Source organism: Apus apus, chromosome 4, assembly GCF_020740795.1.
Source record: "Apus apus isolate bApuApu2 chromosome 4, bApuApu2.pri.cur, whole genome shotgun sequence".
Taxonomy (NCBI): Eukaryota; Metazoa; Chordata; class Aves; order Apodiformes; family Apodidae; genus Apus; species Apus apus.
Genome location: NC_067285.1, coordinates 81,929,977 through 81,955,020, shown reverse-complemented (window position 1 = coordinate 81,955,020; position 25,044 = coordinate 81,929,977). Strand labels below are relative to the sequence as shown.

The 25,044-nt window shown below is 40.4% G+C and overlaps 1 protein-coding gene across 1 annotated transcript in view; it reads left to right on the top strand.

Moving 5' to 3' along the window:
• The window catches only part of ACSL1 (acyl-CoA synthetase long chain family member 1), a 41,168-nt gene that overhangs the window by 2,370 nt on the left and 13,754 nt on the right, over window positions 1-25,044 (top strand). Inside the window, exons 2-10 of the mRNA XM_051618953.1 lie at window positions 6,827-7,054; window positions 13,218-13,332; window positions 13,728-13,792; window positions 15,077-15,178; window positions 18,965-19,064; window positions 19,231-19,409; window positions 23,088-23,120; window positions 23,806-23,857; window positions 24,620-24,693. Of these exons, the coding sequence (XP_051474913.1) occupies window positions 6,860-7,054; window positions 13,218-13,332; window positions 13,728-13,792; window positions 15,077-15,178; window positions 18,965-19,064; window positions 19,231-19,409; window positions 23,088-23,120; window positions 23,806-23,857; window positions 24,620-24,693 (915 nt within the window). The 5' untranslated portion in view covers window positions 6,827-6,859. The remainder of the gene's footprint in view (window positions 1-6,826; window positions 7,055-13,217; window positions 13,333-13,727; window positions 13,793-15,076; window positions 15,179-18,964; window positions 19,065-19,230; window positions 19,410-23,087; window positions 23,121-23,805; window positions 23,858-24,619; window positions 24,694-25,044) is intronic.

Genomic DNA, 25,044 nt, shown 5'->3' with positions numbered 1-25,044 from the left:
TGGTTTGTTCATTGGTAAATGTTTTTATGTGGGAGTTGACAATACCAAGTGGCTCGGGGAAGTGCTGCTGTACAGCAGTGACCTTTACAGGCAGTAGGCTGAACCTGGCTGCAGATGGGGGGCTTGCATTTCTGCAGATCCTGCCTGAGTCCTGAAACAAGGACACTTGGTAACATGAGGTTTCCGCTCTCTTGAGGCCTTTCATGTTGGGAGATAGCAGTTTACAGAGAGTAAAATATGATCGTAAAATACTCCTTTTTGATTAGGATTTCACTCTTCACTCTAGTACTGGTTGTTTGTCCAAAACTGACTGAAAACAGCTTGCATGGTTTTTGAGAGAGAATTAGAGGAAAAATGGTTTTTTGTTTTTGTGTTTGGACTGTTTAATGCTTATAGCAGAAGTGCATGATGTTCTGTTTGCAGAAAAGGACTTCTGGCTTTTTAATACAAGTTCTTAACCACAGACCTCTTAAGCTTTTTCGTTTGATACTGCACGTGCCTCGTTGTCAAAACTTTGCCTCTGCAGTTGGGCTGCGTTAGCCAAATAAGCCTGGTAAGGATGGATTAGTTTCCTAGGAGAGCTAGAAGAAAATGCTTACTATCACTGACTCAGAGGAAATAGTGATACTGTAATACCTGAGGTCAAGGGGTTGCTTGGTTTGTCATACTCTTTCTTGTGATGCTGGTGTCAGGAGGTCACTTGGTGAACACACAGTGAACCAGTTGCTTCTCATAAGTACTTGCTGATCTGTCTGGCCTCATAGTGCTAAGGGTTATGTTTGTTTGTTTTGTTTTTAAATCATCTGAGTGTTAATACCATCTAGTGTAATGCAGTGTGGCTTAGTATGCCTGACCCAGGTTGTTTTCTGCTAGACTTCAGGTGACAAAAGTATGAGTAAGAAGCTCATTCTTGCAGTCTTCAAGCATATGTAGTTCTTATGTTGCATACCAAGCTTTCTAAAGAGTAGCCTTTGCTTGGGAGGAGTTGAACAAGTAAGTTGATATGATCTACTCTAGCTGTTAATGCCACCAGAAAGCCTCTGGTTTGTAGCAGTTTGCTTCTGTAGGGTGATTTTCATTTAAACTCCGTTTGGATTGAGGGTAAATTAACAGAGCAGTGCCATGATGTACTAGCAAATCAGAGTTGTAGGGAGGTGATTCTAATGGATAGTAATTTAGGCTGCAAAATGGATATTTGTAAGTATCCTCTGTGGTCTTTGAAGATGAGAAACTCTTAAGACTGTGCATGGACATGTTGTGTGTGTACAGCTATGGATCAAAGGGAACCTAAATCAATCACTGTCCAAGGTTTTAGTGGGAAGTATTGGTTTTCCTGAATATACAGGGTTACCAAGAGCTGATAAAGGACTGTAATTGCACAAAAGGCATCGAGCAGGTTCTTGTCATGTGATTCAGCTTCTGAACTTGAATAAACTCCAATGACCTCATTGGTGTGCACTTGGATTACTTGTTGGACACTACGAAGAGGCAAGAATCCAGGTCTTCCATTAGGTTGCAAGAGGATTGCAGCAGATGTCTGGGGATGGGACTGTGACTTTCCTTGTAGAGGGAGACAGGGCCTTGACACATCAGTATCAGTTGTAGTGCTCCTTAGAGGTTTCAGCAAGAGTCTTAACTTCAGTTGAAGCTTATGAAGTAAATCACCATGTGCCACCTGATGGGGCTGAATCTAGCATGTAGGCTACTTACCTCTGGTCCTGTCTTGTCCCAAAAGCAGAATCGGAAACTGAACCAGCAGAGGCAACCTGAACACTGTGTGATCCCCTTTGGTTGCTCACAGCCAGACTGGCTGGCTGAAGGAGGACTGGAGGTGGGGGGTGAGTGTTAAGGACCTGCTGGTTTCTCTCTGTGCATGGGATGGGTTCCTCAGCTTTTTTTTTTAGTTACTCCTTCTTCACTGTTGCAGGAAAGTCTAATCTGTCACTTACTGCTTTAAAAGGAGAGTTTATGACTCTGGAGTCTTTGTGGACAATCTGTGTGATTCTGGGTAAGATGAGAGTTTTCTTAGACAGTTTCTTGTTTAGGAGGGGAGTGTGTAGGTGGAGGAGAAGGGTGGCAGAGTAGTAGAGCAGACAGTTCAGCAGTACTTGGTTTGTTCAGGGAAGTCCTTTGTGGCTAGGGACACTGTCCTGTCAGTGTCACACATGACAGGCTGCACTGCAGGAGACATCTGGCTGTTCTATTCATGTTATACAGGGCTTAAACTGAGAATTCTCCTTCAGGTCTCTATTATCAGTGTTCCTTTGTTTCTTGAGGGTCGTTGTGGTTTCTTTGCTGGTTACAGCTCTGTCAGAGGTGGTTGCAAGACCTCAGTCAAGGTAGTACCTTGACTGCAGGGCATGGGGAGAAAATCCTGGGAAGACTTGCATGCAGTGTTTGTAGTTGTGTGCTTAAGGGTGCAGTATTACAATATCCATCCCTTTCCCCAGCTGTGCTGTCTTGTTTCCATTCTGGGAGTAAATGACTATCTGGTCATCGAGACTGAGAATTGCCATCAGAACTCACCCATGAAAATGTCATTTTCCAGATCACCTCCCTAATATGACTGCACAACCAGATGAGTGCCTGGCCAGCACGAGAGGCTTGTGGGAGTGTGTATCTGGGACAGGTTGGACTGACTCAAATTTAAGCTGATTGTAAATGCACTCTGAGATTAGGATTATGTATTTTATACAGACAAAAGGATTTTTCTTGTTCATAGCCAAAGCTATTTGTTACACCCTCTCCTATATGCAATAAAGGAGCTAGAATGTCATTCTCTACATGCTCTTTCAAAGGATGAGTGGAGAAAGACTCAAGTAAAACAATCTGTGAGAACTGCGCAGTATAACCTGAAACAGTAAGTAAACAAACTGCAATGGCAAGTAGCTGTCAGGATAACTCAGAGGTATATGGGTGGCTGATCCTCTGGTCCAGCATATCATAGTGAAAACATCTTAGGGACATACTAATAAGAAATAGACAATTTGTCTTGTAGCTTTCTCCTGCCTGCAAGAGGCTGTAGAAATAACACAACCACTCCTTTTACATCATGTGGTGGACCTGCCTTTTTGTCAGGCCACTGCAGTGCTACTGTGCTGTCCATCTAAATATTAGGATAGAGAGGAAGAGAGGCCATTGGTTCTTGGGGTTGTTTTCTTTGCAATACAGAAGCTGACGGCTGCTCTCCTGTTCTCTTCCGTTGCACTCGAACGATGTCTGGCTATGGATAGACAATAGGCACGCTGCTGCCCGCTGTAAATAGCCCATTGTGTGCGGAGAGTAGGAGCAGCAAAGAACGGCGGAGTCCTGCCAACTTGGGATGTTGCCTTGAGATACTGGCTCTGCTGTAAAGAATGAGTCTTGGGTGCTGGGGTGTGTGTGTGTGTGTGAGCAGAGAGAGCTGGCTTTGTCTGAGCTCTTTAACCAAACTGATAGGATGAGTTCGGAGGGATACTTTTGTGGGCTGGATTTTGGGAACTGCCGTTTCAGATGAGGCAGCCAGGACAGGCAGTTATTTCTGCAGATGTTTTGCCCTGCTGTGAAAACCACTTTTCCACATCTGTGTATTATTTGTTCTACACTTACAAACAAACCAAGATTTAGTGGTTGCATTGAGGAAAAAGTGCTTTTGACCTCAAATGTTGTCCATTCTGCTCCAAAGTTTTTGCTTCATGCAGCAAGCTGAATATCACAGACTGGTACTTTTCTTATCCTGGATCATCATTTTTGGATCTTCAGCTGTGGCTTCCAATAATTTGTCCTGTCTTGCACTGGGGCTGAGTATCTGGGTCTGTTCTTGGTGGTCCAGATTCTGTCTGGATGAGAAGTAATTGCAGGACCTGAGTCTGTGAAGAGGGTGTGATTTTTTTCACTTGTCTTGGTTGAACAGACTTAGCTGGGTGCTTCCTTGAGTAAAAGGACTGAAAGCCAGGTCCTAGCTCCACTGGGAGGATCTTTGTATCTCAATCTGAAGGCTCTGAACTGCTCACCCTGGTCACAGTAAAGCCTCTGGATGTCTGATGTGACTGAAGCATAAGCCAAGTAAATATTGAGATGGGTCAAAGAAGGCTGGGAGGCATTAAAGCCTCCTTTCTTGATGGGGCATATTTGGATGCATATGTTAACAGTGTGAATATGGTAACACTCTCTGTTGCATCTTTTGCTTTGTCTTAAATACAGAAAACAAGAGCTGGTAGGACTTAGCAGGTAGTGTTAAAGCTAGAAATTGCTTAGTCTTGCAGAAAATTCTGTCCTAACCTCATTTTTTTTTTTGTGCTGATGAGGCAGAAGGAGTAATAAAGTCATCCTCAGTATAAACCGAAGCAGTAAAATGTATCATTGCGTAACTGATAACTTGCAGAGTAACTGCTCAAGAAAGGTTTTGTGTTACAGGCTGCTCTACAAACAGCTGCACAAGGAAATAGAAAGTAGCGATGTGCATCTCTTCTCTTCACCTAGCCTGAAATCGTAGTAGCTCTGCGACTACAATGGGACTCTTATGTGAATGAAAAATGATCATGTTTACTTCAGTTCATGTTAGCTATAATGGCACCACTGCCTTTTGAAAGTGTAACTCTCTAATTACATTGCATTCGTGAATCGTATAGCGTGTGTGGATATAACGTGACTAATGCTGAGTCAAAGGTGCTTATTGAGAGCCTTGAGGAGAAAAGAGCTAATAAGCTTGGTCATAGCTCTTAGATACATCATAGTCCCCTCTTTCTAGTTTCATAACATTGTGTCTGTAATATACCCAAAATTAACTTGTAAGCCAGGGCTTCCCATTTGGAGTGATTTTTATTTCTACCATTAATTTCTGATATTAAAACTTAGGAGATAGTTTTAATGCCTTCAATGCTAATGAGCGTAATTTGATGCATAAAAAGCAACAGCATGGTAATCCTACTTATTAAGTCAGTGATTGATTGTTTTATTTATGCCGAGGGAAGGTGAAGAGGTTCCTTGACATTTCTTCTCTATCTTCCATTACTGCAGTCTGGTGTGTTGTGGATTTTGAGCATACTCTGCTGTGTATTGCAGTGCAAATAACCAAAAGGTATTTCTGTAGTGGCCCTGTGCTGCATGTCTGGGTGGTGCAGCCCTGTATCCTGAGGTGATGCCATGAAAGCAAAGGAAAGTGGTGGGAAACAAAGGTAGTGCCTGCAAGCTAGGGAGTGCTCTATGGGTCTGGGACCCTTCCAGAGATGGAACTTGATTCCATCCTGACACTGCCCCCATCCATGACCTTACTTCAGCCTGCCCTTCTGCTAACATTGTGACACCATGGGCCCTTTGAACTATTTTTATGGCTTTTTTGCTGTCCGTAGCAAATCCTTGTCCAAATACTGGTTAGACGTTCACTGAACTAGACAACTCTTCTGTTGCCTGGTTGAATAAATTACTGCAGCAGTAAAGATTTCAAGGGCAGACTGGAAACCAGAGGTTTTCGTGTAGAAATATGAAATCTTAACCTGTTATGGGTGGTTTTAAAAACTAAGGAGAATATAATTCTGCCTGTTTGGATTTAGGAATCTCCTGTACTGGCATTCTGCAGTGCTGTGTTGTTACACAATATGTTTAACCACACATTTTGACACTCTTTCGTCCTTTGTTTAATTTTATTATCCACAGATAATGGCTGGAGCTAAACTACCTGAGAACATAGGTCTGTGCTCTTCAAGCAGGTAGAGCTTATCACAGGAAAGTGCTTCTTTGCCCCCCCATCTGACTGGGACAGTTGCCTGCCGTCCCTGGAGTGGCAGGAGGCTGAAGGGGTGGCAGGCACCCATGAGGGCTGCTGCCAGCTGGGCAGAATGGCAGGCAGGGGCCCTGCACCGGCAGTGGGGTGGCTGGGTGCAGGCTGCTATTGGCCCCAGGCAGGCCAGCTGCCTGCTGCTTACCTCTCACCTAGTGGGCAGCAGCTGGTGGGTTTGGCATGTGACAAACGTCCCAGGAGACCTTGGCTGTAGAGGAGAGCACCAGTTGAGCTGACAGCAATCCCCCTCTTTTTTTTTTTTTTTTTTTTTCCACAGCTGGTTCTTGCTGTGGAATATCCATGTCAGCGAGGGCTGGCAGGGAGCAGCCTCTTTCGGCTCTTCCTTCTGTGTGAACGTGACAAATCAAATGTGCTTCCTGTGCTTGATTATGTTGCTGTGTGCTGCTGCCTTGGGCCTCCTCAGATGCTGCTTTGTCTGCCGCATGACAGGCAGCACCATGCTGGCATGCTGCTGGGAGAAATAGGAAGCTTGCTAGCATAGAGAGGCTATGGGAGGATATCAGCTGTGAAGGCAGCTTCCTGTAACAAGCTTTCTATGCACAACTGAAGGGAGAGTAGGAAGAGAGAGTGCTTATTTGATGGACTTAAAGAGATGAAAAGTCCTGCTCCTGCTATGCTACTATAGCATTAGGATGCTCTCTGTTAGGTTAATGCAGGAAAGTTAACATCTTATACCCCTGACTTCCCTGTTTGATGCTTAAGAAGTCTTACAGTGCAGGTACTCTACAAGTAAATAGCAATTTTTAATTGCTGTCCTTCAGAAAAAATAAAAGGTTTGTTAAAATGCACTGGCTTTTAAAAGTAGCCTAAAATCTCTACAGAAATTGCTCCCTGTCGACCCCACCTGTTTTTCTAGAGTGTGAACCAAAATAGCTTGCTTAATTGCAGCACAGGAGTCTAAAGGTATTGCCTGCCTAGATAGTGGCAGATCAAATAATTTTGATAATGGGAAGCTAGCAGGACAAAGCATACCTTGCTCTCCTACAATACCAGGGAATTGAAAGGGGATTTAAAATCTTTGTGTGTAACGTTATTTCATGTTAACAGATTCCAGCATCAGGACAGCCCCACTGAGCTGCCATGCAAGCACATGAGTTGTTTAGATACCTACGAATGCCAGAACTTGGGGATGTCAGACAGTACGTGCGCACCCTTCCGACAAACACGCTGATGGGCTTCGGTGCTTTCGCAGCTCTCACCACCTACTGGTATGCGACAAGGCCGAAGGCACTAAAACCACCATGTGATCTAGCAATGCAATCCGTGGAAGTAGAGGTAAGTGACACTTAATGGATGCTGCTGTTCACTCAGTTTTGAAGCTTAATGGCAGCACTGAGAGAGACCAAACACTCATTTACGTGAGTGTTTCTGAGCTTGTAGTGTGTGGGGAATACATTTCAGGGCATGTTTGTTTTTTGGGTTGTTTGTATTTGTTGTTTGTTAGTTTTCTTTAATATGGCTGGAAATCAGTTCTTCAGCTTTCTGAATTTGAAAACCAGTTTGACTGTTGAGGTCATCATGCTGGTAACTAGCATGGGAGTAAAAGACAGCTGAGAAAACTGAGCTTCTGATCTGACTGGTAGGAGGAAACTTCTTAATGCTAGAACTGGCACAGTATAGTTTTCAATTCCTGGACATGTGTTTAGGTGATGGCCTGTTCAGTTAGATCTTGAGGTCACAGTATGTATGCTGGTGTATACCAATGAGGCTAATAATTTTCTGTTATAATATTTAGTTTATAATAGCTGACAGATGAGCCTTTATATTGGGTTACAAGCATGAATAGGGTACTAACTGTCCTGAAAGGAACTGTGGAAAGATACGTTAGTCCTGCCAAGAGATCCCAGCCATAAAGTAAGTTGAAATTAAGGTAACTACCTGCTAAACTCCAGATATGCTATCCTAGCTTTTGTTTTATGCTTTTTAGAGGCAGACCGAGTTGCTGTTAAGTGGTTGGTTTTTAATAGTGAAGTTAAATTTGGAAACGGTCTGACTGGGAGGAGCTGTTGCTTAGAAGCAAATATAGACAACTATTACATGGCTAAGGTTTCCTGAGCAGCAGTTATATCAATTTCCATGTTCACAGAATCAAGGTTTTTATAATTTCATTTTTTCAAGAGTGCCTCTATTTCAAGGTAGACAAAGTGTTTCCTTTTTTGAAAGAAGACAGCTTTAAAAAGTCATGATCTTCAAGGGAGATACTTAAAAAAAAAATAAATTGTAGGACTATAAGGCTGTCAGTTTCTTGCATTATTCTTGATAGCCAGAAACTATCACTATAGTCTCTTTATTTATAAAAATACTTGCAGCTGAAATCCCCCTTTACAACACATTCTTCTATATAAATAGACTGCATCCAGTTGTCCATTATCAAGTGCAATTATAACATATCTTTCCCTTGTAGTTAAGAGTAGATGTGACTACAAACTTATGTAAACAAATGCGGCACAGTAGTTTGAGACTTAGAGTGGGTAAAATTCCATGAAATGCCACAAATGGGACACTTTCTGTGTGATTTTTCCATTGTATTGAAATGGAGGAATGACAGTGGGTGAGACAGGCTTGCAGAGCAGCACATTTTGGTGGCTGGAATAAACTAGCAGTGAAAGCTTTCCAGCTGTGGAGGGCCTCACTAGGCAGTGCAGACTTCATCACATTTTGGGGGTGGGGCAGGTTGCATTGAAGAATGGTAAAACAGTGACTCTTACCTGGCCATAAAACAAATGCTTATCTGCTTGAGACCCTTGACAGCAGTCTCAGTTCACTGCCTTTACTTTTTCAAGCTAAATTGTTGGCACTGTTGGGTTCTGTGAATGAAATAATTGGTAGTATGAGACTTCACTGAACTACTTGATGCATCATTGATCCACATTGTGCTAAGTAACATCAGAGCAAGATAGGTATAACAACATTATTTTTCATTGCCTCTTCTGAAAATACATTTTAATAGGGAGACTGAACAGTAGTAAATCTTGAATGAAAAACAGCTGAGCGCATTAGTATGTCTTGGTGATAAAAGAGCTCACACTTTGAGAATGTGTTGAAATGAGCAAGATCTTTCGAGTTTTGTTTATTGACAATTCAGATACAGCCCTTAATGTAAGCTTGTAAACTGTACCAAACTGTAGTCCAATGAGCATGTGTTTTTGAAGCAAGTTTTAAGTGTCTGTCGGAATTGGTACTGTATAACAAGAGTGTGATACAGTGCTTGGGATTCAGTTTGTCATTACATTTTGCTTAGAATTATACTTCATTTACTTCATTTTCTTACACATGCATTAAGGTAGTCACTTCAACGGAAGAAAATTATCAAATACTACTCTCCAATGAAGTCTTAAAACTTTTTTCTGGCTAAGCAATACAATATTAAAAGGTCTAAGGATTAAGCTATGCACTCCAAAACAGACGTGGCAGAAGATGTTTCTCTTCTTCACTGTTTTAATATCTAATACACCTGTTGGTTAATGGTAATAATTTTGAACTATAAATAAGCTTCTTAATGCTTAATTCTTCTGACTTATTTCCTTGGCCTCTCACAAAGGTAAATGAAGTTGGTGACTGGAGTGGGGTTTCTACATGTTCTGATAATAAGTCTTCATAACTTTATATGGGAGGGAAAATATCCTATTTACTGCTGTTACAGATCACTTCCCTTATCTGGAAAGCTTTAATTTGGTAGGCCTGCACCCTCTGACCTGTTTTAACCATTACTGAGAGAATATAGAGATTTAATGTTTAGCTGAATATCGGTACAAAGAGTTGCAGAAAGTATCAACTCTTCTACAGTAGATGCCACAATCAAAAGTGTGGAGTTCATTCTTTAAAGTATGCATACTACAGTTAAGCTTCACTGGAAAAAAATCAACCCACTTGCCCTCAGAGCTCCCAACCTCATCTCTCTTCAGGGGAATTTCTCAGAGCTGTAGGTGAAAATCTTTTAGGATCCACTTGAATCCCCTCTGTGTAGGAAAGGAGACAAGATTAGTGAGGAGTAATACTAAATAAAGCCTGACTAGTGTGATTCTGCTTTGCTGAGACTCACGCTATACTCAATCATACACTGTATTAGGCATTTGAGTGCTACAGTAATGGTGGAAAATAGGATGTTGGTCCTTTGTCTTGCAAAGCTTGTGCACCTTTAATGTCTGTAATTATAGGCACACCTAGATCTATCTACTTGTAGACTGCTTTTTCCAGTGGTGACTGATAGCTGAACAACTTTGGCTGTTGATTTGAGTGCAGGTGTATGGCTGTCAAATACATTAAATCTTGCTTTAAAAGCCCAAATACTTCTGTTTGGCTCAAGTTCTGCTAAAGCATATAAAAGGATAGCATATAAATAAACAATAGGATGTCAGTATTTTCTACTAGTAAGAGTGTGGATTTGTGACTCTGGCTTTTTCCTTCCCTTAAGAAGAGACATTCAAATATGGAGAGATATTCAATTTATGAGGACTTTTAAACTCAGTTGCCTTCTTTTGATAAGTGACTAGAACTTTAGCTTGCCTTGTCTTTAAAGAAACACTTAGTTAGAAGTGTACTTTTCTCCCTATTAAGTGATCAGTTTTAGCTCTTGTGTGCTTACCTAAAAATTAGCATGCTTAAAATTATATGGCTGCTTTGAAAACTCTTGTTTATACTTCTTGCTGCTCAGAATATGGATGTTGGTGACCTAAGTACCACTTGCTGGTGTACTTTCCCTCTCAGCAAAATGGGAATTGTATCTCTTGCTTTAGAGGCATGGTGGAGCCAACAGTGTGTTTTGATATTACTGCTAATCCTGAGCAGCCTGTGTCAACGAGGAGCAAACCTGTGACTTGAACAAAAGAGCTATCTTGTTATGTGACCCAAATAGGCATTGATAGAATAATATATGACTCTGTTGTAGAATAAAGTGTTTCCTTCAGCTGCTGCTGTTCTGAACCGATGTCAAGGTTTTACTTAATGTCCAGCACTTGCTGTGTAATGGGTCAATTTTCTGCAACTCCCTGAGCTGCTGAAAAGGCTGCCTTACATGAGTAACCAGAGGCCTTTCTTGCATTAATAAGATTTTATTGCCTAGCTCCTTAAAAACACTTTGGTAAAACTGACAACCCTTTTGAGTGTTTACTTTGCACCAGACAGATTTGTTAGGTTACTTGTGTGAAATTAGGCAAACATTCCAGTTCTGGGATTCAGATATTTAGTGTTTGTAATGACCAGTTAATTTTCATGAAGTTTGCTGGAAACAGGACTTTGCCTGATATTGCACAAATTATTCTGGATAAGGAACCTTTGGACAGGCTCTTAGAGTAAAAAGAACTAGTATTTTCAAGTGAAGTGTAGACCAGTACCATAATATTGCATTTGCAATATTTGAGCATTACCTCAAACTGTGGCATAAGGGAAGATCTAGCGTATCTAGATGTATTTATATAAAAATTAAGTTAATTCCACTTTACTTTGGGAAAAAGAGCAAAGTAAGCAGAACCATGAGTTGGTTATGTTTCCCTTCACTGAAAAATTATGAGGACTGATGGGATCTTTTTCATAGTAGTCTGCTTTAGAGTTTGCTTGGTTTTGTGTTGTTTTTTTTTTTTTCAGAAGGACTGTGCAGTCAGTCTTTTATCTAAGCAGTGTGCTGTCTAAGTCTCATTCTCAAAATTGGTTAGTGCCTCAGGCCCTGCAATAACTTCTTTTGTGGTGCTGAGTAATAATAGGCCATGTCAACAAAACAGTAGTAGCTCAGATGAGGATAAAACATATTTCCTGACTGCTGCCAAGGAATGGCTTAGGATATTTCACCTGATGCAGGACTTGTAGCACATCAAGCATGGTACTGATGCATTGCACTTGTTGACATTACTTATGCCTGTGGTTACAAACTGCCTTGTGTGATCTTCCTCAGGTTAGCTCTGGATGTGGTGAAACTGGGAAAATGCCCTTGGTTATCCAATGTCTGTGAAACCAGCACAATAAATCAAGTGGTCTTGCTTTTCTTTCCAGGTAGAGATGTGTATTAGTGATCTGTTCATTTCCTGTAGAGTAGATGTTAGTTTGAGTGCAAGTATGTTCTTGAATTTGTAATGTTACAAACTTTTAGAGATAAGCCAGTCATTAACTTTTTCTGGGTCATGTTCACACTGTACGTTTCTGCTTACTCTCGCAGGAGTGGCATGCACTGCATTACACATAGTGTTCTGCTAAAACAAGTTAGACTTGTTTTAATGTTAAAATGTTCTTTTCCCTCTGATGTGCTTTTAATGTGCTAGCTCCTGTCTTTGGCCACAGGCAATATGACACCTTCTGCAGGTAAACCTGTGTTTGTCTAGATTTTACATGAACAGATGCTTTCTGGTCTTCCAGGGTACTTTGAAAACAGGAGAATAAGCCAATGGCCAAGAAGAGCCTATGATTGCATGTTAATAGGTTTTTGACGTTCTGGATGACGGCACAATTCAGGCACAGGTTTAGTTAGTCCAGGGTTTGACTTTGTGGAAGAGCCAGGAGTTGACTACAACCACCGACAGAGACAATCTTATGCAATGTTTACTCAAGACCCTCTGTTTAATGAGGTAGGCTCATCCTACTAAGAGCTTGCTTGTGGGTGTCTGTCATCATAGCAGGATTGATAAATGTGACCCAGTAATACTTGAGTAATAGCAATTTATGAAACTCAATTGATTAAAAAATGAGATTATTTAATCAGTCACTCTAAAAAAGGCTATGAAAAAGTGTGATTTCATATATTGGCTTCCAGTTGTAGCCTGTGTAAACACTCACCTGCTGAAAAACAGTGATTTTAATCCTCAAGGTATTAGTGTCTTGACTGTGTCTAACTAGATCATGAGGAAACCTTTTATGTTAGATGGAACTTTAAATTGGATTAAAGGACTCAGTTTTCATCCAGTACAGAGTATTTCACTCAGGAGAACACTTGTTTTAGGGTGCTGTTTACAGCCCTTAAAATCGTTTAGGTTTTGAAACCACAGTTAGAAGTGTGATTATGTTTTGTAATCTTAGAGTAGTAGATTAAGATCTCAGCATTTATATTGTATAGAGAGAGCTCTGAGACTGGAGTGATTTAGAAAGCTTGATGGAATTAATTATGCTATATACTACAATAATAGAGTAAAACATTTCTTAGGAAACACCCCATGTCTAGTAAGGAGTGTCAAAGGGCATTTTATGGTTCTCATTTGTTCTGTGCTATCGTAGGTAGCTGGAGTAAGATTTTGCATGCCAGGTTTTTAGTAGACGGTGGTCTGTCTCTTGAAAACATGTCCTGGGAAACCTTGCAGATCTCTCTGTTGCTGGTAAAAAGAACTGAAGTCCTCTCAAGCAGAATTTACCAAGGCTCATTACAGAATTAACGGATGAGAAGTTTTTATTCCTCCAGGAAACTCCTTTTCATTTATAATCAACAAGTGTGTCTAACCTTTCTAATTGGTTTTCTTAGGGTGGTGAGCATGCTCGAAGGTCCTCTCTTCTTAACAGCAATGAACTGTTGATTTACTACTATGATGATGTGAGAACAGCTTATGATATCTTCCAAAGGGGTGTGCAAGTATCAAGTAAGTCTAAAATTAAAGATATTTTTTTCAACAGTGTCAAGTACTAAAGGTCTGGGCTCATTTGAAATGTAGTTGCAGATAGAAGGTGTCTGCCTACCAATATGGTGAATGAATTGGAAGGGAGCTTTCTTGAAGGCAAATTTAAATGAGCTCTTGTGAAGCGGAGTGGTATGAGTAAGGTCAGTCCTGTGTTCTGTTCCTTGACTAAACCAAGCTTGTTGCTTCTGTCCTTCCCCAGCTTCCACCTCTTGCCCCCCTTTAAAAAAAGGTTTGTCTTCTGAAGGTATCTGCAAGGAATCTAGAGATTTAACACTGGGAGTGTAGTTAGTGCAGTGTCAGGATGGAGGAGTCGGAGGTATTAAATTGTGATTTATTTTTTTAATTATCTTTTTTAGATAATGGTCCATGTCTAGGTGTTAGAAAACCAAACCAGCCCTATGAGTGGATCTCCTATAAAGAGGTAAGTAGTCTCTTTAAATTAGTGCTAGACCTGCAGCTGCTTGCTGAGACCATTGATACAACATCCAGTAATGCGATACAGCAAATCTTAATTATTTATAGGTGTTTTTAAAAAGTGGTAAAATATTGCAGAAAGGTTCTCATTCCTATTAGAGCATTTTAAAGGATCAGCCTTGGGTATGTGCAAGGGAGAGAAGAGTATCTCCTGCACTTGGTTTATTAACAGTTTTCCTTTAGAATTGTTTTGGGTTACTTTGGCAGCTTTTAGCATCTTATTACTGACTTATTTAGAACTGGGACACAGCCTCTGAAAGGCTGCAGCTTTGAAGCAGTATTCAGGAACTCAGGCTGCTAGTAGTGCTTTAGGTGCTTGCTTCTGAGAGGCTCATTTTACACCAGGGAATGTCATATCTAAAGTTCTTAGTTATTGTGCTTCTTGACTTGTCTCCTCAGTGTTGAATGATGGATGTATAGAGTCCTAATGGATATGCTTCTAACTAGTGGCGTGCTCCTTCATGATTGCTAAAAATATCTTTATGCAAATCTTCATCTGTGCACTTATAGCTCATTCCTGATTTAGTCAGTTATTGTCTTCAAATTTGCATAAATGGCAATTTTGCCTATTTCATACTGTTGAAGTCATTAAACACCTTTTTATGTAGCACACCTCACTCTTTTCAAGGTGATTTTGACAACACTTAGGTGCAACCTCTCTTTATTAAAGCTTTTCTGTTTGAGTAATGTGAATAACAGGGATTCACGTCATGTGCTATATGGAAAGAATTTAGAAAATTGCTTTCCAAAGCTTTATTTATAGAACTAGCTGTGTTTTCCCTCCTTTTTCTCCAGTTTCTTGAAGGGTGTAATGCTGTTCCCATAGGCAATGAATGAAGCAGGATGGCATATGTAGTGCTTCTAATTGGGCAGAAATATAATGCTGAATCATTTCAGGGGCACTGCTGGGGTTTAATACAAGTACAACTAAACAGCCTTTTCTGTGTATGGGAGTTTAATATTTAAACTTGGACTTAAAACTTTCAAGTAAAGTGTAGTTGCTGCTGCATATTGAGTGCAAGTAATATCTGCAATCAGTTCAGTGTAATGGCAGTACCATGTTTAGGTTATCAAAGTCACAGGGGGCATCTGAAGTAGCCTAGGAAATTTCTGTCCACTTCGTGCCAATTATTTGCCGTTTTGTAGGACTTAGAAGTACAATAATGTTGAGAAGTTTATAGTGATGAGCTTGCTCTCAAACTTTTTGTCTTCTCTTGTTTTGCCCTTCCAGGTGTCAGACAGAGCTGAGTGTGTAGGCTCTGCATTACTTCACCGAGGCTTCAAACCCTCTCATGCTCAGTACATAGGAATCTTTTCACAAAACAGACCAGAGGTAATTTAATTGAGTGTGTGTATTGGTGGTCTAGCTGTTACTGAAGTGTCCCGCTTTTTTATCGGTTGTTTTTTGGCAGTATACTGAGCTACCCTACTAAGAGTCCATTTGGCGTTTGGAAAAGGCTAAAGGCTACCACTGCAGACCCACAAACCAAAACTGATGATTGACACAACTGCCAGTGTCTTATATTGGTTTTTTGCTCCCAGAGCTGAATGCAGAAGACTGGAGAGCAGGAAGGGAATCAGGGAATCCAGAAGAACTTAACTCACTCTCTGCTCCTCTCTCCGGCTTATAAAAGAGGGCTGTTTAATGGGAAGCTCATGTGGTACTTGGTGAATGTAATCACCATTTGCTGTCTCTTAAAAATTGACTTTAGAGTACAAGGTAATTGAAAGTGGTTGGAAGCCACGGGTGTTTAAACCTTTCAAAACCCGAAGAAACACTTAGGGATTAAGTATTTGGGCAAACAGAAGATGGCTAAAAGTGATTGTACTATCTCTGCCAGAGGACCTCAGCACAAAGTTTCTGGGAGGGAGAAGTGTTGACAAAGGCAAAAACTAAAAATAAATAACAGTTTAATAAAGGGACAGAAAGCCTAACGAAAGTTACATAATTAAAGATCACCTGACAAAGCAAAATGATGTTATGAACCCATAGGGTGGTTCTAGATTGCTGTTTCTAGAAATATTATTAAATATTAAATGTTCAGTAAACATTTATTCTCTGGATTCGTTTATTTAATCTATTTAATGGGATTGAATTTATCTAACCTATGTTATGTGCTCAATAGCTTGAGCTGGTACTTGCTGCATTAAGCTAGTTCAATCCAAACCTGTATTAAGACGGGACTGGTTCTTAAGTTTTGTCAAAAATATGCTGTCCCTCTTGATTAAATCCTCTCAGTTGGAGGCTATCATCTAGAGCCATCTACAGTGTTGACAGGGGTAGAAGTTGTATCCGGATCTTGGTCATGCTGGACAACAGCTTGCCGTTGGATCTCTTCTGATTTCACTTTGTCACAGAGCCTTCCCTGCTGTTACTAAAATGCAAACTGTGTGACAAGTGACCTTGACCCTCTTCCTCTTCTCTGACCCACACCACAAAAAAATCCAAACCCCTAACTCTAGTCTTGTACAGATGAAGAAAAAAGCCAGCATGTTTTCCAGACTCTTATCTGCAGTAGTTTGCTGTTTGGATTTTCCTGCTGCTGTTCATTTCTAACAGCTACAGTTCTATTTCTGTAATAAAGGCTGTGATGTCTCCAACTAGGAAGTTATTAAATGACAGTATTACAGACTCTTCTGTCTCCTGTGCTTTTAATATTATGAACTGGAAGTAAAAAGGGAGTCAGATGTTGGTGTTGTGCCAGTTTGAACTGTTTCTCTGCAGACTTTCAGGTGCAGTCTTTCACTGTTGGGTTGGTAGATTTTCTAAAGGCGAGCACAGAGTGGTCTGCTCTTGGATCACAGAGACAAAATGTGCTTCAGTTGCAGTGCTCTAGCAGGCTCTGAGTTGGGTCAGGAATGAGCTGGAAAGATTTGTTTAAACCCACAATTTTAAATCTGGGATTTTCCCTGCTGAAAACTACTGAGTGGGTGTTGTGACATCTCCAACATAATCACTAATCTGGACAGCAGATTATGTGAAGGTTTTTTGTGTGAAATGATTCACACTTAGTTCAGGGAACAACTGCTGGGGAAATCCCCATATGGGGAAAATCCTAGCATGTTACTGGGTGGAATGTTCACTAAAAAAAAAAGGCCACTTGGATTTATAAACAAAAATATTACTTTCTCTTTGACTAACTGGAAAACAGATTATCTTCTGCAAGCAAGGAAGTTGTGTTTTGGATTGAGAAAACAGGACAGTGAAAAATACACAGTGTCCCTTAGAAGATCAGAGCCATGTCAGAGAAACTGAAACTGTGAGATTGCTGTCTGCATTCAGTACTAGTTGCTTGCTTGGGCTTTGGGAGAAAACTCGAGTATTGAGATTTGATACTTGTATTTAAATATTCAGCTTCAGAAGAAAAAATGAGAGAAATATGTCATGGTAGTATAGAAAATAAAGATGCTGGTTGTTGTATTGAGAACAATGCTGGAGTTGTTGGAGGCTGCAACAGGAGGCTTTTATCACTCTGTGCAGCTTCTGAAGTCTACTGTAGTAGACCACCGTCCTATTAAAATAACTACTAAACTTCAGGCTGCTGAACAGCTACACCACTGTTACATGTACAGGTGGATTCCGTCTAGGAAGACATATTCACTAGACCCTTTCATGGCTCGTATAGGTCTGTCTGCTTGGACTTACCAGTATGTCTAATGTCTGCATGAAAGTCTAGTTACCTGTTAGCTGACCTTGTACTAGTTTTATAAGAAGTCTTTTTGGACAAGAGGTGTGCAATTTGCCTCTTGCATAAATACATTCAGAAAAATTCCCTGCATTTAAGGCTGTCTCATCAGTAGAGAGCTTCTGTTAGGAAACTTGCCTGTGATAAACAGTTTGTGAATCCAAGATGTAGCAACTTTGTTAATATAGCCTCTGTATTAATATTAAATGCAATAGCTAGCTCAATAATGTTTAAACTTGTCCTCATATGGGGGTGAGGTAACTGGCTAGTGTCCTGCAAAAACACAGGAAAGTGTGGCAAAGTTTTGGGATGGGGAAGGGAGACAAGCATCCTTGTTAATGCAATCCATGTTTAATTGTAAGTTTTGATAACTTTTAAAGGTACATGTTGTTTTGTTCCTGTAACTGACTAAAGGTACCGTGTATGAAAATTTGTCACTCTTCTTTGATGGGGAACATTGAAATGTTCCAGTTCCACTGGTCTCTTCAGGAGTCCAGAGGCTCCCATTTCAGGAGTTGCATGCTACCCTGTATTTTGGTGCAGCTCATTATTTACAAGCTATACCAAATAGCTAGTATCCGGAAAAAGAATTCCATTACTGTTTTAGCTGGTGGTACTTGGGATAAAATGAGGTTTGCTGTAAAGTATTGTCAGTTTGTATTACAAACAATAAAGTTGCAATGTTCATTATGTTTACTGAGTACTGCTCTCATTAGCAGGCAAATCTTCCTTATTGCAGCTTGCAGGGATGTAATTGCATTTTTTTATAGGACTCTTCAGTTTAGATTCCTTTAAAGAAGAATGGTTAGTCTTGAAAAATGGTGAAAAACTTCGTGGGGCTGGATATCTGAAAGACTTCTAGTTTAACTGCATATGTTGCATGTCTTGCCATCAAATAGTGGCAGATAGTGTAGAGGTAGGAATACTGTGTGTGTATATATATATATTTAATGTATCGTGTATATTTAATGTATATCTGTTTGTGTTTCAAGACACAAGCAAGTCCTTAACTCATTCATATACCATGGTAATATAAAATATTGAAGGCCTGGCTACCTTGATAACCTAAAACCAAGAAAAAAATAGTGTACTCAGTCTCCTTTTATTAATAGGTAAACTAATGAGATAGTTAACATTAACTGCTCTTCAAAAGTACTTAAAATTACTTTTAAGGTCAGAACTGAATTTTATTGGATTGGATTCTTATCCATAGCTCCTTATTGTCTATTTTTTCTTTCCTACTTCCACAGATAAAAACATATTAGGTCTTAAAAATAAACAAATTATACAAACTGCCACTTCTTTTTTCAGAAAGACATGTCCAAATGAGCTCTGTCATGTTAGCTTCCATGTTAGAATCCAAGTATGAGTCTGTTTTGGAGGTCTGTTATGATAAGCAAACACAGTAACTGGTATCTCTCCTTTCTGTGCAGTGGGTTATCATTGAACAAGGATGCTATGCATATTCCATGGTGGTGGTGCCCCTCTATGATACCTTGGGAACTGAAGCAATTGCTTACATTGTGAACAAAGGTAGGATACTTTCAGTCGTTCAGCAACTGAATATGTGATGGCAGAGCTGACTGAGGGCAGAACTGCAGCCTCCCTCGGAAGAGTCTTCTCTTACAATGGTCCTGAAGTATGTATGATCTAATGTAAACTCAATGTCTCATATAGATAATGTTGTTCTCTCTCATAGCTGACTTGTCGTTGGTTTTCTGTGACAAACCTGACAAGGCCAAACTTCTGCTAACCAGTGTGGAAAAAGGGGAGACACCAATACTCAACACCATTGTTATCATGGAGTCTTTTGGCACAGATCTTGTGGAACGTGGCAAAAAGTGTGGGGTAGAAGTTTTCAGCATGAGAGAATTAGAGGTAAGCACGTTTAGCCTGCTTTACTGTTTTAATCCCATTTACTTGTGGAGGAAGAAGACAGTGTCTGTTGAACAGATTTTAGGACTGTGAACAAAATGTGGTGATTAGTTCCAAAATACTTACCTCCTGGATTGAAGCTCACACCTGGATTGAAGGAAAACAACTTGCTAAGAGTGTTTAACAATGCTCAAAATGTAGAAGTACATATGCCAAGATGATGGAATGAAAGCTTGTTAACATAGTCCAGGCTGAATGTCAGATCTGAGTGTTAAGGCCTGCCCATGTGAAGCAGTAGCATTATGATTGGATACTGTGACTAATACTTCAGAAATACTTATTTTGGGAAGAGCCTGTGTGGGTTTTGTTCTTGTGAAAAATGGTTTCTTCCCCTGTACATTGAATCTACAGAATATTTTGTCTGCATAGGTCTCTTATGCAAGTTTATTTCATAACCTTACTCATTATTTGGAGAACTCTGTCTCAGGATCAAATTGCGTGAAGTGCATCTTCACAGTGAAATTATGAAACCAGGTTTAGCCCAGTTCCAGCTGGAGTTCTGGTGAAGGCTTGGCTCCCTAGGACTTGAGTATCTCCAAATAAGTGTGCTTGTCTTTGTGCAGGTGTCAGTAACTGGTGTGAAACACTTCATTTCACTGAACTTGTTTTCACAGCAGTTTTAATTACTATGTTAACAGGGCCACCTTCTGGTAAAGATAAAAAACAATGCTAGTGTGTCTTTTAAAAGATAATTAACTGTATTGTAGCCAACGATCTTCAGTAAGACTGCTAGATTGAAATGAGGCTAAAAGATCTTCTAGCAACAGAGAAGCAAAACTGGGCGTGAATTACCTTTTATTTAGAAGTTTAGATGCTTAAGTAATGACTTCCAGTAGTACTTTGTAGCTTTTGCTTAAAACAGCTCTTTATGGATACTTAGATTAATAGGTGCTCCAGGAGCTTCTTGTCTGAATTTCAGAAGTCAGGCTAACTTAATATCACAAAGTCACAGAATCTTAGGGGTTGGAAGGGGCCTCAAAAGATCATCTAGTCCAACCCCCCTGCCAGAGCAGGATCACCTAGAGCACATCACACAGGAATGTGTCCAGGTGGGTTTTGAATGTCTCCAGTGAAGGAGACTCCACAACCTCTCTGGGCAGCCTGTTCCAGTGCTCTGTCACTCTCACAGGAAAGAAGTTTTTTCTGATGTTTACATGAAACCTCCTATGCTCCAGTTTGCACCCATTGCCCCTTATCTTATCACTGGACATCACAGAAAAAAAGCCTGGCTCTCTTCTCCTGACACTTGCCCTTTACATATTTGTAAACATTGATGAGGTCACCCCTCAGTCTCCTTTTCTCCAAGCTAAAGAGACCCAGCTCCCTCAGCCTTTCCTCATAAGGGAGATGTTCCACTCCCTTAATCATCTTTGTGGCTCTGCACTGGACCCTTTCAAGCAGTTCCCTGTCCTTCTTGAACTGTGAGGCCCGGAACTGGACACAATACTCCAGATGTGGCCTCATCAGTGCAGAATAGAGGGGGAGGAGAACCTCTCTTGACCTACTAACCACACCCTTTCTAATACACCCCAGGATGCCATTGGCCTTCTTGGCTACAAGGGCACATTGCTGGCTCATGGTCATCCTCCTGTCCACCAGGACCCCCAGGTCCCTTTCTCCTACACTGCTCTCCAGCAGGTCAGCCCCCAGCCAGTACTGGTACATGCGGTTGTCCTTCCCCAGATGCAAGATTCTACACTTGCCCTTGTTGAATTTCATCAAGTTTCTCCGCACCCAACTCTCCAGCCTGTCTAGGTCTCTCTGAATGGCAGCACAGCCTTCTGGTGTGTCAGCTACTCCTCCCAGTTCAGTGTCACCAGCAAACTTGCTGAGGGCACGCTCTGTTCCCTCATCCAGGTCGTTGATGAAAAATTTGTAATAGTGTTTCAGTGAACAGGATTAAGTTTTTGTCACTTTTTTTTTAATAAGAGGTAAAGGATTTCAGTGTTTCCTGAGGACAGCTCCAAAATATTTAGGAGCTTAGATTATAACAGAATTACTATTTTTACCTTTAAGTACTTGTTTTCTGGATTTCTAACTTCAATTTTTGCTCAGCTGTGTGTTACAGGTTATGAGACCAGTTCCCCTGTGTATCTCCCTGATGCCATAAGCTTGATATCTTTTGCCTGATATTTGTGTGCATGCTGTGGGTACTCAGACCTGACTAGCTGTGAATAAATGGTTCTTCAATAAGGGCAGGTGTTGAAGTTGAGCAAATGTTGTGTTCTGGGAGATCAAAAGTGTGTGTGGAGGTCTTAGCTGTACATTCAGTCAATATCGGATCTTACTCAAAACAGGCTCTAGAGAAGTATTGAGCTTCTGATGGTACTTGAAAGGCAGATCCTGTTGTTTTGTTGTTTTGAGCAGACAGCTGTGTTATCACAGTGGCAAATTCTTGCATAAAAGCACTGTTTCCGAAGGGCAGACTCATAGGTGGGGGAATGTTAACTGTTTCTGGACACTTGTTTTTCTCAAACCTCTTTTGGGTAATGTAAGAGGTACATTGTACTAAAGAAAGTGTAGAGCTAGTAAAAGAATGCCTAGTGTTATTGTTGTGTACTTGGAATGTAAAGGCAATGGTGAAGTTGATGTGTCTCCCCTCAAAGGATGCTTCTAAAGCTGTACTTAACAGAAGGTGTATTTTAATTTGTGTATGTCCTTAAGATAGTATTGTTTCTAGTCTTAAATACACAATATGATAATAAGCCTTTATTTGAATCTTTAAAGCTTATAGATACTCAACATCAGCTTTCAAATCTTTCCTCTTAATCACCATCGAGGAAAAACTTCTTTACTGTGAGATTGACAAAGGAGTCTTCTTCTCTAGAGATAATAAGAATCCATCTGGATGCAATCCTGTGTAATGTGCTCTAGGCAATCCTGCTTTAGCAGGAAGGTTGGACTAGATCTCTGGAGATCCCTTCATCGGGGACCATCTGAGTTGGCTCTGATGATTCTGTAGTTCTGTGATGATATCCTTAGATAAAAGGATCTTCTTGGTATCCATTCCCTTCTACCTAAAGAATTATGCCATCATTAATGGTCAGGCCTGAATAAGGAGGGGAGAAGGAAGGGGAAGAGGTTCTAGAGGAGAGAATCTTGTGCTCTTCATTCCCCTGTGTAAAAGTAGTACAAACCAACAATGACCATTCATGGGGAAATTCAGTCTTCTCACATGCAGTGATGTTGATGTGAGGTGCTTACTGAGATAAATCTTGTTTCATCTGTTCAATGGTTGTCAGTGCCATGTATCTTCTGCATGAAGTATAGGGTTGATTGCCTGCTGAGGCTTGTCATAATGTTGTTCGGGACAACAATAACACTGCTTAACCTTGAGGTTCTCCAGTGAGTGACTTCTAGTTTACTAACTGGAAAAAAACACACCACAGGAATTCTAGATTAGTTATCACTTTTTTATTTGTAGAACATGGTAGTTATTCTATATATCTTTAAAACATCCTTTAAAGCCTTTGTTACCTTTTCAAAAGTTAAAATGTCTTAATAGGCAGTCTAAATAATGGAATATAATGGTGTTTGGTAATGTTTGTGGTAAACATAAAAGAAAAAAAGTCATGTGCTCATGTCCAAACTGTCTCTCTCTCCTTTCTCTCCTTTCTGTAGGAGCTGGGAAGAGCACACAGGCAAAAACCTATGGTAAGTATGAAATTAGTTCAAATTACTTAATCTGAAGATTGATAGTGTTCTGTAGATCAAACTAGCCAATCTCCCTGTCTCTCATAGCTCAAAAGTAACATTAGTATTTCAGTATTTTGTATGGCGTACAGCTCTGGTGCCCTCAGCACAAGAAAGATATAGACCTGTTGGAGAGGGTCCAGAGAAGGACCACCAAGATGATCAAAGGCCTGGAGCACCTCTACTGTGAAGACAGGCTAAGAGAATAGGGGCTGTTCAGCCTAGAGAAGAGAAGGCTCTGGGGTGACCTTATAGTGGCCTTCCAGTACCTGAAGGGGCTACAGGAAAGCTGGGGAGAGGCTTTTCATCAGAGAAGATAGTGATAGGACAAGGGGCAATGGCTTTAAACTGAGAGAGGGGAGGTTTAGGTTAGATATTAGGAAGAAATTCTTCACTGTAGGGGTGGTGAGGAACTGGAATAGGTTGCCCAGGGAGGTTGTTCATGCCCCATCCCTGGAGGTTTTTAAGGCCAGGTTGGATGAGGTTTTGTGCAACCTGGTCTAGTGGTAGGGTTCCCTGTTCATGGCAGGGGGCTTGGAAATTGATCTTTAAGGTCCCTTCCAACCTTAATGATTCCATGCTTTTGTCCAAGAAAATATTTTTCCTTCATATCTTAACCATACTAATACTATCTTTACTCTCACAGCCTCCAAAGCCAGAAGATCTAGCAGTCATCTGTTTCACCAGTGGAACAACAGGTACACTTCATTACATTATGCAGAATTTATTATCCTCTATGTACAAAATTAATTCAGAAGCCCTTCTACTTCTTTTTGGCAAGTAGTAGCTGGGGAGGCTTTATAGTAAGGCTCCCTTTAGATATATCCCATCGATCAATACAAAGTGGCAGTATCGGGGTTGGAGTCGTTACAGATTCAGTATTTATTTCCAAGCCCAAAAATGTGTTTCCATTATAAAAGGACTCTGCATCAGACTCCAGACTTTCAGTTCTTCTGTAGTCTTTTTTTTTTCTTTGCACTATATTAGCAAAACTTTTTCCTTAGCTCTACACAACCTTGCTGTAAGACCAAAGCAGAAAGACTAATGTCTAGATGTCATGTGCTTGACACTTGTGAGTTAATATCTAACACTGACAGGGAGCAAAGGGGAAGAGTACAATGACAAGCTACATTTCTTTAAAGCAGATATGAAAACAGACGTTAGTCTGGGTTTGATAGCTGCATCTTTGTAGAAGTATTGAATTTTGAGTGAGCTTACATGAGAATCCTGGCAATTTCTCTCCTTATGGAATTTGAACACTTTGACACAAACTTACTAAATTATTACCAGCTATTCTTGAAAGTGTGTTAGCAAGTTCTCTTATATTAATTTATTTGTGTGTCAGTTAAACAAAGAAGGAATTGATTGATTTAAATGCTGTTGGATTAGTTTTACCGCTGCTTGGTAACTTTAAGGATTGAAAAATTTCACTGTTGCATCCTGATGTGCTTCTTCCTTAGGAAACCCCAAAGGAGCTATGATCACTCATCAAAACATAGTCAGCAATGCTTCAGCTTTTGTGAAAACTACAGAGGTAAACCACAAAGGTTAAAATTGTGGATTTGCATGAAGGGAAGAATCTCAGGAGTAAAGCCAACATTGAAATCTCATTCAGTTTGGTCTTAACTGTTAGTAGGAGTCAAGTGCAAATGTAACTCGACAGCACTCTGCTAGGTCAGAAGTCTGTTTGCCAGTTTCTTCATTCAGGGTCAAGAACCTGACACATGTACAATTTGGTTTCATGCAAGCAAAATGCTACAAAGATCTTGATGTGGATCTAAATTACATTCTGCTGCAGAGTCACAGTGTTTGTCATTAGTGCAAGCTCTTTATCAGAGGGTTTGTGTAGATGCTAACCTTTTTTTAAACTTTTTAAATTAAGCAA